Source organism: Fundulus heteroclitus, chromosome 13 (assembly GCF_011125445.2).
Source record: "Fundulus heteroclitus isolate FHET01 chromosome 13, MU-UCD_Fhet_4.1, whole genome shotgun sequence".
NCBI lineage: Eukaryota > Metazoa > Chordata > Actinopteri > Cyprinodontiformes > Fundulidae > Fundulus > Fundulus heteroclitus.
In genome coordinates, this window is record NC_046373.1 from 4,900,443 (window position 1) to 4,913,851 (window position 13,409).

Consider the following 13,409-nt stretch of genomic DNA (forward strand, 5'->3'; position numbering starts at 1 on the left):
TAATTCCAAACTCATCCATCAGATTGCCAGACAGAGAAGCACAATTTGTCACTCCAGGGAACATGTTGTCACTTCCCTGGAGCTCAGCGGTGATATGTTTCACACGATTGCATCGGACACTTTGTGTCGCCCTTTGTAATGTAAAGGTTGGATGCTGCAGCTTGGTCAAGGAAAGCTATTCGACAAAGTTCTCTACACATGAACTGCGTGCATTGTCCTCGGCGACCTGTTATTTTAGGTGGCCCAGCACTCTGTGGCTGAGCCGGCGTTGTTTGTAGAGGCAGTCTGCATGGCTAGGTGCTTGAATGTGTCCACTGGTTCTAATATTGCAGGAGTTACAGAGTATCTGTGTGGGTCATCATGGTGTACCGCCTGATTGACCAGCATTCCTCAAGACTATTACTGCAGCCACAAGTGTTGCCTAAAATGGCAAAACAAGTCCATCAAGCGTCCTACTACTTTAGTTCCATGTACCATAAACATCTTCTTAAATACATAAAAACTTAATTCATGCTCTGTCTTTTATGACTGAACAAAGTGATTGAATCTTTTCCAGTTATTTCCCAATCTCTTCTTATCAACGTTTTTCATCAACTGTCTCTTCATGGGAAGTGGCTGTTGTTGTGTAACAGCATAAAGAAGATACACTGAACAAAACGACTGAAAAAACCCAAAAACAAATCAAGTCACTGTCTCAAAATCTCAAGATAAGGGCAGCTTCGAAAGCAGAGGTACTGCCAGAAATTCCCCTACATTTTGAAATGAAAAGGAAGTAACCTTATGGAAAAGCTGATTAGAAAAATCAAAGCTTTTCAAAACAACAGATGCAGTGCAGTGGAAAATTTAAACATATTAACAAGTGATCCCTTTAGACCCCTAAAGACAGCATGTTCAAACAATGAGTGCCTAATGACAGAACAAAGACTGCAGCTGACATTACGTAACAGAAACACTCTTCTCAGAGTAAACACTAGATAAGCTCTCTGTCATTATGTTACTCTTGGTTATAGAGAAGCTTTGCTGCATGATGCATTATACCTGACTGACACAAATGTGGTTGAACTTATTGGGAGATGATAATGTCTAAAACAGAAACCAGTCAGCTTTAAGGGAAAGGAGCATGCAGACACCGAAGAAGAAATGTTCTTCTATAACTCCACTAGGAGCCATGCATTTGCCAAAAAGCAATGTAGACTGCATTTCAGTGAAGTAAATAAGGTAGATCGAAATGCTACCCATCCATACTGAATCCTCTTTGCACACAAAGCATAAAACAATTTTGCATTCCAATTGTTCCATCACAACAGATACTAATCAGAATCTTTTCATAATGCACAGAAGCTGCTTGTGATTTCTACCAGTGTCCTGAAAGCTGTACTCTAAAAGTTGTAGATTTCTTACTTTTTTTTTTTACGAAACAAAACAAATCAGATTTTTAGTCATTAATGTTCATAAATCTCAACTGAATTTTAAGTATTTGTAAGATAAATAAACTAACATTAGTGTTTATTTTGATGTACAGGAATTTAAAATGTCACATTATTTTTAACAAGTTATTATTAGGATTATTAGGAGTCCAGGGTGTACCCTGCCCATCGCACAATACTTGCTGGATGTAGACAGTAGTTGTTTCCACATTGCTTTACATAGAAAAATTGAACAAAGAGAAATAAAACAACAAATACAATTCAAAAGCACATAATTCAACTGGAACACTGAAGGGTTAAAAGGACAGGGCCAAGTACTGGGCTTTGCGGTACCCCACTGGAAATAGGATAATGTTTTGAAGCATAACTATCAAGTTTAGTTGGCAGTGACGCAAACAAATTGAATTCTGTTCCTGAAAACCAAGCTTGTTTTGAAACTTGTTCAGCAAGATTTCACGGTTGACCATATCGAAAGCAGCTCTTGGATCCAATAGCCCGAGAAGAGCAAATTTACCAGAATCTAGATTAATCTCTAAATCATTAAGCAATTTCAAAAGGGCTGCTTCCAGAAGGCAGATTGAAACAGTGGATGAAAATTGTTGTTGTAAAACTAATCATTTAAAGCTAGGGTCAGAGATTTTCCTGGAAGTTACCCCAAGTCCCTTTTTGAATAACTGGGCATGCACAAGACTGTCTCATCTTGCTCTCGCACTCTTAAGGGAAATCATGTAAATAAATAAATAAATAAATCTCCCAAATCCACTTTGGTCGTATTTCTTTCTAATGAGGCCTTCCTATTCTTTTTTATAAACGTGTAATCTGTCTGATTCCTTTGGCTATCAGCCATGTTCAAAGTATACAGTGAAAACAGCAGAACTACGATAAACGGCTAACACCAAAGCTAACTGCTAAGCTAACCGGATGCATGTACACAAGAAGTGTGCATGCGCAGCCAGTAAGCGGAAACTAACAAGGAACGCACACACACACACACACACACACACACACACACACACACACACACACACACACACACACACACACACACACACACACACAGACACTGGCGTTACGTGAGCGTGTCAGAATGATGGCATAGATAAGAGGAGGGTGAGGGCAGGACCAAAACTATGCAGCTTCCACAGAGATCATTTTTTGTAACCTCCATTTTTTGATACATAATGCATTGACTACTCTCAGGGTAGAAGGACAATTTCATCCAGTATAACAAAAAGTGTTTCTGAACAGGATTACCAACAGTAGCTTTAATAGGTTGTGTTCGAACTTCTTTGAGACTAGTCTCTACTAAGCTAAGCATTGTCAAGGTGACTTTTTTAAGAAGTAGCTGTAAGAGAAAGGTTTTCAAGGGTTGATGAAATATTCTTTACGGTAATGAGAAATAATATTCAACACAAATGTATACTGTGCTGTTTATCAGAGATAAAATAAATATATTCGAACAAAGAAACATCACTATTCCAGTAAGCCAAACATTTTGAGACCACGTAATCTAAATAAAACAGAGCAGAAGCAAAAAGCCTCTACTCATTAGAGTTCAAACAACTGACTATTTCTGGAGAAGCATTTTCACACATCTGAATAGAAATCTGTTTAATTAGAATTTCTGAATGATAAATAAAGAGGATGTGTATTGGCCACGAAGTCCAAAAATACACAAAAATGTACCTCTTGTAAACTGAACTAACCCGATGCTGGGTTTCGGCAACTGATGCACAGCGTCATGAACTACATAGGTGGTCCTCCACCAAAGTCAGAGTGTGAGCCAATAAACTGCCAGCTGCTAAAGTTAGAAAAGCTTTGAAATACTATTAAAAAAAGCCTGCCTTTATGTTTCCCATCTTTGTAATAAAGGAAAAATAGTGACACAGGTTTGATGATATGTTACGGCTGTGTGTTGGACAGGAGAAGGGTGGGAGGAGAAGAGTAGCAGAAGGTGGAGGAGGACACACTGACAGGATGTTCTGGTGAACAGTGGATTGGAGCAGAAAGTAAGAGACCGGTCCAAAAGAAAGTCCGGCATATGGCCTATGTCAGTGGGACATTAAGTCCTTACCCGCAACACCCCCTTAAATCTGTGGTTTCCCTCTTTCATCAAACACACATGCACAAGTAGGTGACCCCTACATCCTCTTCACAGGAAATGAACAGACGAGTCAAAAAGGAACTGACGATACTTTCCTTATGGCAAACCTGACAGGGAGAGTCCTAAAATCCCTAAATCCCAGTAGCTGCGTGGGTGCGCATCATCACTGTGCTGACGCGTTGAGTATTCCTCACACAAATTACAGCCTCCTGAAACCTGGACTTACTAAATAACCAAGGTGATTTGGTCAGGAGAAACGAATAAACACTACATCTCATCTTGAGCCCACAGTGAGCAGAACGTTTTCATAGAAACGCTGAGTCCGCATCTCAGAAGGACAACTAGGATTATTATTTACAGACTCTCGACAGCAGATAAAGCATATTTATGAGGATGGGCTCTGTAAATTATTACTGAAGTAAGGTATTAGAGGAAAATCTGCCTCTTTTTTTTTTTTTTTGCAAAGCTGATGTTTGCTTTCCAATAAAAACCTTGAGCCAAATATAAAGTTCATTAGTGTTGAAATTTAGTGTACAGTCAAGAGTTACATACAATTTAGGGCGTAATGAGTGTTTTTGAAGATAAGATTAGAAATTCAACATTTTCATTCATGCAGCTCTATCAAAAGGTGAGATTAAAGTTTGTACTAATACGCCATCTTGTGGTCTTTGAATGTATAATCTTACGCAAGCAACCAACAGACTGGACCCAACACATTCATACAAAACACACAATACTGAGCCTACTGAAAGTAGGTCCCAGTGGACTTGGTCCACTAGGACCTTGGTTCTCCAAACTGAATCCAAAACAAACTTTTATCAGAAAGGACTTTGGACCATGGAGCAACAATTCAGTCCTTCTTTTCCTTGACCAATATAAAGTGCTACTAATGTTGACTCTGGTTCAGGAGGGGCTTAACAAAAGGAAAGCAACAGTAACAGCTCATGCTCGGGATACATCTGCGTGTGTTGGCTCAAAGAGATAGACTCCAGCCATAGTCCACACCTTCTGAATCTAAAATCTAAAATAGGTTTCGCATCGTAATCTTCTCAAAGCTGTTATCATCAGTGCCTGTATACCTCTGTTTTATGCACTTTTTCCTTCCACTCAACTTTCCATTATTATACTCAGGTATAACTTTAACAGCCAGCTTCTTTAGCAATGGCCTTTCGTGGCTCACCCTCCACCTGGAAGGTATCAATGACTCTCTGCTGAAGGTCTATCCCATGATTATGTATTCATTTCTGTATTTCTAATTCTTTTTATGACTGGTTTTTGATCATCTTCTAAGTTTTTGTTAAACTGCATGTAGGGTTTTCATGAGCTGTAGTGCATAATCATCTAAATTACTGTGTGTAATAAAACTATATGAGTTTCCCTTTTTGAATTCAGTTACTGAAGTAAAATCACAAGTCAGTAACATTCTACTTAATTAAGATTCACCTGCTCATCCACACTGCCCGTCTGTCTACCTTCTTGATCTTATCAGCCTCTGCATCATCTCAAAGGATCATTTTTCGCTGCCTCCACCACGCACCTCCTTGTATGTCCTTTCTTCTCTGGCGCATTATTGAGGTCAGAAGTTTAGGTGAAAACCAACCCTCCCACGGGAAGCACCGTAGTCACAAAAGTGCAGGCAGCTATTTAAAGCCTCCTCGATAATGACCAGGCATAGCTGGAATCCTGGACTGATGTTCTCTCGTCGCAAAGCTACTTCGATAAATCACATCCACACACAAACTACTTAAAAAATGATTTCTGTAAGGATTTAAAGGATGGATTCTGTCTGATTCTGTACCTCAGTCAGGTTGAAACAGCCTGTTGCTGCTCCTCTTTCTCCAAATCCAGTGTTTATTAATAAACCCAAACAGATCTGAGGTAGTCATGGTCGCACATAGCAGCGCAGCGAGGGAGGAAGGAGGTCAGCTCAGCTGTCTTTTTCACCCTCCCCTCCCCTTGCAGTTCCTCCGCACCCCTTCTCCCGCTCATTCTCCGCCAGCTCAACTTGCTTTTGTCATCTTAACCACGACTCGTTCAACTCCATCCACGCATTTACCATCGGGAGTCAGCGCCGAGAAAGAGAAACTCGGATCCATGCCCACTGTAAGTACAGCTGAATTGCATTTGGCATTTGGTGGTTTCTGTTGCTAGTATTGACCAGATTTAAATTTCGACATTAAGACAACTTTCTGCTACTGCAAAGATGAAAAATATCTAAACCAAAAAACACACACACATTTATTTAGAACTGTATAAACATTGGATGTTGTTTTTTTTCCCACCTAAAAATAGCTGAAAAGTTTACATCAAGCTATGTCTCAGATGTAGGTCAGCGGTCCGTCTTGGTGGAATGCAGCCGTTTGCCCACGCCTGTAACAGGACAGCTGGTCGCTCTCTTGCCCTGCTCAGAGCTTTGTTGACCAGCGTTCACATAAGAACAAGAGTCAACCTGTCCTGAATGTAGCCAGATGAAGCTCAGTGCTGGAAAACAGCATCAGGTCCTTTCTACGCCGCTAACTTTTGCCTAAAACACATCATTCACCCAATTGAATCAATTTTCTCTTAGACTTATTGATAGTTTTAGATTTAACTATTAGATTTCACTATAATATAACTACTATTTACCAGCCCCATGGCGATACCCATCCATCAATAACCACAATGACATGTTATGGCAACGCTCTTCGCTTGATCTGTACGGTAGGGCTGTGCATAAAAATCGATATAAAGATTAATATCGATATTTTTAAAAACGATTTAATATCGATATTCTGGCTTTCAATATCGATATACCTCCCAACCTCTAGGGGGCGTTATTACAGTGCAACCATTACAGTTCACAGCGAAGGAGAGCAAGTGAGACGAATTTGTGGAACGGCCGACAGGATTTTAGAAGCTCCTTTGTCCCTAAAATCAGATGTTTGGGCACATTTTTGGTTTCTGTGACACGTTAAATGCATTGAAGCAAATGCACTTTATTTTCCTGTTAATATGTCTGTGATCAATAAATAGAACATAAACATAATATTTGGCTGATTTTGGTGATTGAATCACTGAGCATTAATTCAAAGTAATAAATATCGATATTGGAATCAAATCAAGCTGAGCTATGTATCGAGAATCGTATCGTATCGTGAGCTGTGTATCGAGAATCGTATCGAATCAGCTCATCCTAGATGATACCCAGCCCTACTGTACGGTGCCACTTGCTGGAGCTTCGGAGCTGGAAATCTCTCTGTCTGGGTTTATGCCGTTGGCGTTATGGTGTTTATATGTGAATTCATGAATAGGCCCTGCTGAGGCGTGCCCAGACATTCCCAAAAGCTTTGAGTGCTTGGACATCTGCCCCTGAAGGGACAGCTGTCAGCAGCATGCCATTCGCCACGCTGCTCTGCTCCACGGATCCGCAGGTCCCAATGGCATCACAGCTTACATGGTCTCGCCAAAATATTAACCTAATACCTCCACTGACATGTCATCAGCGTCAGCGGGCCTTATTGCTGGCATGTGTGGTATCATCCTCAGTTCCCTGCCTGGGTATGAAGTAAATGCAGTTGCTTTAAGCTTGAAGGTTTTATGTGTTAGCACATAATAAACTTCATTTTCTGGCACTTAGCCAGTTTAAAACGGGGCTCAATGGAAAATCAGATGAGCGACAGCGATCACTCTAAAAAGTCAAAACCAAAGAGTCTAAGAGCCCCTTCTTCAAAACTGGGATTAACTTAGACGTCTTCTGGCCATTGCTGTGTTGTTTCCAAAAGCACCTAGGTTGCAAGGGTGGTATGGAGTTTGGGATGTAATGTTTATAGACATGGCCATGGGAATGAAGGTTAAAGAATTTTACTCACTTTTTATGCATTAACATCCCGACTTCATCCTGGTGGATTTCACTTGACACCTCCTGCAGATCTGTTAATGGTTTCATTTCTGACAGATCACATCTGCACGGTATGTGGCTAACACAGTTATAAACGACTAAAGGCAGAGGGGCCTGTCTGACGTCGTGTGACAGAACTGTTTTGGTTGTTTGCAAGTTGTTGCAGCTGTACAATCTGCCCTCAGGTAGAGTCTGCTATTTAGTCCACCACTGGCAATTTACCAGCAACTGCCTTAAATGTTTTCCACTATTTCCAGCCGTAGAATGATAGACTCCAAATTTTTCCGAAGCTTCTTCCTTGTGGATAAAGCCATAACTCTCCAGAGCAAGGTGCCAAAACATCTGCTCATACAGAGGTGTTCCTTGCGCCTTTAAATATCAGTGCCTGACCTGTTGGAGTCAAACAGAGGTGATTGTAGAAGGACACTTCTCCATTTTCCCTCGTATTCTCTCAAAATTACCAAGATGGTGCATCATACTACATGTACACAGAGGTTTTGTTCACCCAATTACAAGTGAACTGCTAGTCGGCAAAACCTTTAAAACCAGAACATCCTTTTGTCACGGCTTTCACTGAGTGGCTGACACACTTTTTTAAATGACGTTGCAGATCTAAAGGACTTCGCTTCACCAGAACAGAACAGGGTACACACATTCAGCCAAGCCAATGGAGGACCAAGAGGAAGCCATTCCCTACGCTGGATTCGGGCCGCTCTTCATCAGCGAAGAGAAGGAGGCCACAGATAAGACCAAGGTGGAGCAGAGTGATTGCAACCAGAACCCCAGAGGATGCAGCTTCACAGGAAAGCAGCTTAAACAAGCAGCTCTGTCAAAGCCATACCTGCAGGAGATGGACGTCTTGCTGAAAAGCTGTGAAAAGCTTACGGGTATTCCTTTTAGATCTCGCCACATTGAGAGTTATTCCGAAGCGAGCCTGAGTAAGTCCAGCTGCGTTCGACGCAAAGAGGAGGTCAGAACAGAAACCTACGGAGAACCATGCAGCCCTCCCCAGGCCAGTTGTTCCTCCTGCTACATCGACACGAAAATGGGCGGCACCGAAGCGGACAATGAACTGGCAACAGGCCAAAGCGTAGGCACAGTCATCCACGGGCCTGGAACTTCTTACCACTCAGAGATGCCTGTATCCTCAGCTGGCAACCACCTGAGTGCCAGCATGTTGGAGTACGAGGGCCAGCTGTTGGGGATGCTGGCCATGCTCGAGAGCTGCATGGAAGAGTCCGGCATGGACTTTGAGCCGCAGGGCCAGGCAGCAGACGCGGGCCAAGAATATGTGCACATCAGTCACCATCACAGGGGTACGACGCTGACAGTGGATCAGCCGGAGGACCCAGCACCGTTGCCAATGCACATTGATCCTTGCCTCAAAAGAGACGAAGTTGGAGACACGATAGACTTGGCAAGAAAAGGAAGACCAAAAAACAACCTGGTTGGCTGTTCAAATGAGAGACCAGAGAGACAAGGTCATCTTAAAGTAGATCAGGATGTGCAAAACCCTGACTTCGTGTTTTCAGACCTGCAAGTGCCTCCGGGTCAAGCAAAACAGGATCCAACGTTCTGTGAGGGGATAAACACAGCACATATGTTCAATGAAGAAACAGAAAGTATGGAAGACATTGCAGGGATATGCATGGATGACAATAGCTTAGCAGCTGAAGAGAGACATGAGTCAAAGCCTGACCTCGAATCAGACATGAATAAACTAAGGTCTCAGATGGACGACTGCATAGAGGAAGTGCAGCGGCTAGAGAAAAAGAGAAAGGACCTGCTAACGGAGGTGCTGATGCTGAGAGGACCCGGTGACAAAGAGGAGGTGGCAGCAGGAAGCAAGGATGAAGAGGAGACCGAGGAGTCGATCGGCAGCAAAGCCGTGGAGCTGATCATGATCCTGAAGAAGGAAGAGGAGGGAAGACGAGAGGAGAGAAAGAAGGAGATTCACAGCCTCAGGGAAGAGAGAGCAGAGGAAGAGAGGAAGACGTGGAAGGTGAACCTGGAGAGACAAGGTCTTCTCGACGAGCTCAGGAGTCTGAGGAGTAGGCTGTTCGCAGCGGCAAGGACCTGTGCCCACAGTCAGGCAGCACTAAACAATCAGCGCTGTGATGTGAAGTTACTGAGGGCAGAAGAGGTGAGACTGATTCCCCCCCTGTAGCAGCATCAAGTTTGTCTAGGAAACGTCCGGTTAAATTGTTCTCCTCTTTCTATTTTCCAGGAAAAGCTGAACTCTGTGGTGTCGCAGCTGACCGAGGAGAGTCGGCAGCTCAGGGCAGCCCAGCAGGAACAGCTGCAGGAGCTACAAGCACAGCTCGACCGGCAGCGCTCCGGCCAGACCCGCAAAGCTCAGGAGGAGCTGACCGAGTGCAGGCGGAATTCCTGTGGGGACGTCCAGCAGTACGTTCAGGGTGGACTGAAAGCGCTGGAAGACAGGTTGTGTCACTTTCACTGGAACCCTCCGAGTGCATGAAGATCTGTTCATTCTAGGGAGACGTGCACTTGTGACATAACCAAACAAACATACTGCAGTCTCAAATTTGGTTGCGGTTATTCTCATCTTTCTCACATTTCTCCGTCTTTTCCATCATCGTCATCATCATACCCCCAACACATTGCATGGGCTTTAGCCTCCCATACATTAAACTCTAGATCAAACATTGGGCGTCAAAGGGAGTAAAAGTCCACCCCAATGCAAATGATGCTCCTTCCTCATATTCCAATCCATGCAGTCATTTGCAATTGCTGTACTGTCCTCGTTGATTTCTGTGATGACAGTTCTGTCTCGATATATTGCTCACCCAGGTATGAACCCATTTTGGTCGCACTGCTGAAGAGGAAAGAAGCAACGGCCGGTGCGCTTGCGGCTGCCAAGGAGCAGTCCCAGGAGCTGAGGGTCCGGCTGAAACCTCTGAGGGAGGAGATTCAGAAACTGGAGCTGGAGAGGACTTGCTTAAAGGAAAAACTCAAACTGATCCACATGCAGAGGGAGGAGGACACAGGTCACTACAAGGTAGGAAAACTGTCCTTTTTCAGCATCGGTGACAGTTTATGAAAGGCATTCCCTTCACTGGTTTGCCTGATCATTGCCCCCCGTGTCAGGAGGCTGTGCATTTCCTGGAGGAGAACATCCGAGAGCTGAGGACTGTGGTGGAGATTCAGAAGAGGAAAAACAAGGATATGGAGGAGTTGAGAGAAAGCCTCACCAAGCAACTCCTGCTTTACAGGTACTTCATGGCCTTCCTGCCAAGTTTAATATTAAGAATTCAAGGATTTCCCTCCAACCTGATTGTGGTCTTTCTTTAGGATGGCCTCTGAGGACAATACCAGCTGTGATCAACAGGGAACAACATGATCCTACTTTTCGCTTTGGTTGGACATCACCGTTCTCGCTAAAATAAAAAGTGTTGGATATTTTTTTTTAATCTGCAAGAGACGGGGCGCTCCAAAGATTTCGACAATGCACTATACTGAAGACCTTTGTCTGTAAAGTAGACGTCGGCGTGTAGAAAGGTTTCTGTTGCGAATAAAGGCCTGGTGTTTCTTTCAGTGTGAGTGCGACTGATGACCTAACGTCTGTCTCTAAAGAGCAGAGCGTGTTTCTTAGACTTATAAGGGCAACGTTTCTGGAGAACTAAACTGTCCCGCACAAACTCATCTCAACAAAGCAGTGACGAATCCTTAGCTACTCAACGTTAAAATGAAGACTGTTTAAGCATACTTGCTGGGTTGGTAAGATACAAGAGGGGCTCGTGAGTAAGAAACATTACGCACATGGAAATCTAGACAGAGGAAGATGTAGGTTCACAGGCTGTTTAAGGACATCCAATAAAATGTAGACTATGTGCAACATAAAAATACTCAACACAAAAATAGTTAAATGATATCTGAGTGGGAACCTGGTCTGATTTAAAATGGAATTTTAAGAAACAATTATTTCCACAAACACCAGAACTTCCTACGATGCTTTGAAGGCTGTAGTTTTGTAGTTGAGTTGGGAACAAAGCAGGAACAGGTTTATAAATGCACATGTTATAAAAGCACTATACATACAAGGGTTTGGTATAAAAACTTGCCGATGTGCAGCCACAAGTAATGCATGTTTTAATTGTAAAGATGCATCAAATAATGTCGTTTAAACATCGCCACCTGATGTAATATAATGTCAACTATTAGTTCTTCACATTTAAATGGTGCATGGCTACAGAAAACATAATCAAAGTCAGCAGTCACAATAGGTTTTCGCATGAGAGAGAGGGGAAAAAGTGGAACAGCAAAGTGGCCAATAGAGGGCGCTCTTACTGAGACAAAAATTAGACCAGGTATAAAAAAAGGGTCCCTAAAATACAACAGTGATTGTATTTGTATTAATAAATCAAACAAGACCTGATGTGCTTATTTCAAAAGCCTTAAGACTCTACAATAAAGTTCAAAGAAAAGGAGCTGATTAAATGAGTAATTTAAATGAGAAATGACTCATTTATCAAAGCTTTATGTTCAGCTCTGGTTGCTCCATTATGCTGGCTGCTGTCGGTGTTGGTCTAATGATTTCTGTCAAAGGTTGCACACAGCAGCACCTCTCGAAACGTTGTGTTTTGTACTGTTTGTACCCGGCCACTGTGTGAGCAAAACTCCCTCCTCCTCGACCTCCCTGTAAAAGGAAAAGTGCTGCTGCTGTGCAGTCTGACAAAAAGAAGGAAGCTCAAAACTCATCTTCATCAATGTGCATACAAGAAAGGCTCCATAAGGATTACAGAGTGTTTTTATGACAAAGTAATTACAATCCTCTGTTACAACCCTGCTCATATGTGTGGTGTCAAGTTCGGGTCCTTGTCCAGGCGTGCTTCTTACGGTCCAGTTGTTCAAGACGTTTTATTCACTGTTTGTACTGTCGATATGGACGAGTTTACATCATCATCACTTGGACTTTGAGTCATCCAAGACATGTTTTGTTTTTCCTACTCGGTTATATCTCCAATCTTTCCTGGGCGTGTTTATGTCATCTTCCCTCAGCTCTTCTTAGTCATGTTGCCACACAGATGTTACTCATTGAGTTAAATTGACTCCCCAGTTCCTCTCTCCAAGTTTTTCATCTTCAGATTTCCTGTAAACCCTCACTGGATAATTTTTGTTTCCCTCTGCATGGTTTCTGGTGCTTCCTGTTTCTGGTTGATTTTGTGTTAGTCCTAGTGTTTGTAAATTCCTTTTTTCTGGGGTTTGTTAATAAATCCTGCCTGCTGCTAAGTCCTTTCATTTCATTATATCCGACAGATGAGGGGAGAAGTTATTTTCTGGCAGCCATTTCCTGACTCACGGAGATCGACAGACGTCTGTCAAATTTGACCGGCATCTTCTTTTGTCGTTCCCATTTGGATATGTGGCTAAACAAAATGGCCCTCTGTGCTACGTCTTATTCGAATCTCAGGAATATAGCAAGTGTTGTATTTATTTCTAAATGTTCCCAGACACGATGACCACTTAAAAAATACAAAGTATAAAGCCTTGCCTTGGAGGGAGGGCCGGCCGGTGGGCTTGGTGCAGTCTTCATGGCAGGTGTGTGCCGTGTTGGGGGGACATGATTGTTTGGGCACCTCTGGGTTCGTGGGGTGGGCTCTGGTTGGATGGCTTGTTTGAAATGTGTTGGCCCTGTCTCTGGATGGATGGGTTCGGGGGTCGGTGGTGTGAGGTTGGGGTATGAACCAGGTTTGCCCAGGTTAAGGCAATGCTCGACCCTGGTCTCAGCTTGTGGCTCGGGCAGTCTGCTCACCTCCCCCCTGGTTAAGGGAACAGACTTGTGGGTGCCCCCCCTTTGGGGTTTTGGTACCTTGATCTGGGAGTATAGAATGCGTGATAGGTGAGTGCAACTGTGCGTACAGCGTGGATTCTTGTGCAGAATCCACGCTGTACGCACAGAATAGATTAGATTAAGTGTATGGTTGGAGCGTCTTTATGGGCATTAGGGTGGGAACATGTGATTGTGGGTTAGTTTCTTTGA

At 43.1% G+C, this 13,409-nt stretch overlaps 2 protein-coding genes across 2 annotated transcripts; both read left to right on the forward strand.

The window, feature by feature from the left end:
* Positions 1 to 7,723: 7,723 nt before the first annotated feature.
* LOC118565421 lies at positions 7,724 to 8,997 on the forward strand. The gene is made up of 3 exons (XM_036145860.1): positions 7,724 to 7,817; positions 8,019 to 8,825; positions 8,941 to 8,997. The coding sequence occupies exons 2-3, from the start codon at positions 8,076 to 8,078 to the stop codon at positions 8,995 to 8,997; spliced, it is 807 nt and encodes a 268-aa protein (XP_036001753.1). The 5' UTR covers positions 7,724 to 7,817; positions 8,019 to 8,075.
* On the forward strand, positions 8,808 to 12,658 carry LOC105916764 (syncoilin). Its single transcript, XM_012851380.3, has 5 exons — positions 8,808 to 9,551; positions 9,636 to 9,850; positions 10,220 to 10,427; positions 10,517 to 10,641; positions 10,721 to 12,658. The coding sequence occupies exons 1-5, from the start codon at positions 9,009 to 9,011 to the stop codon at positions 10,767 to 10,769; spliced, it is 1,140 nt and encodes a 379-aa protein (XP_012706834.2). The 5' UTR covers positions 8,808 to 9,008; the 3' UTR covers positions 10,770 to 12,658.
* Positions 12,659 to 13,409: the final 751 nt, after the last annotated feature.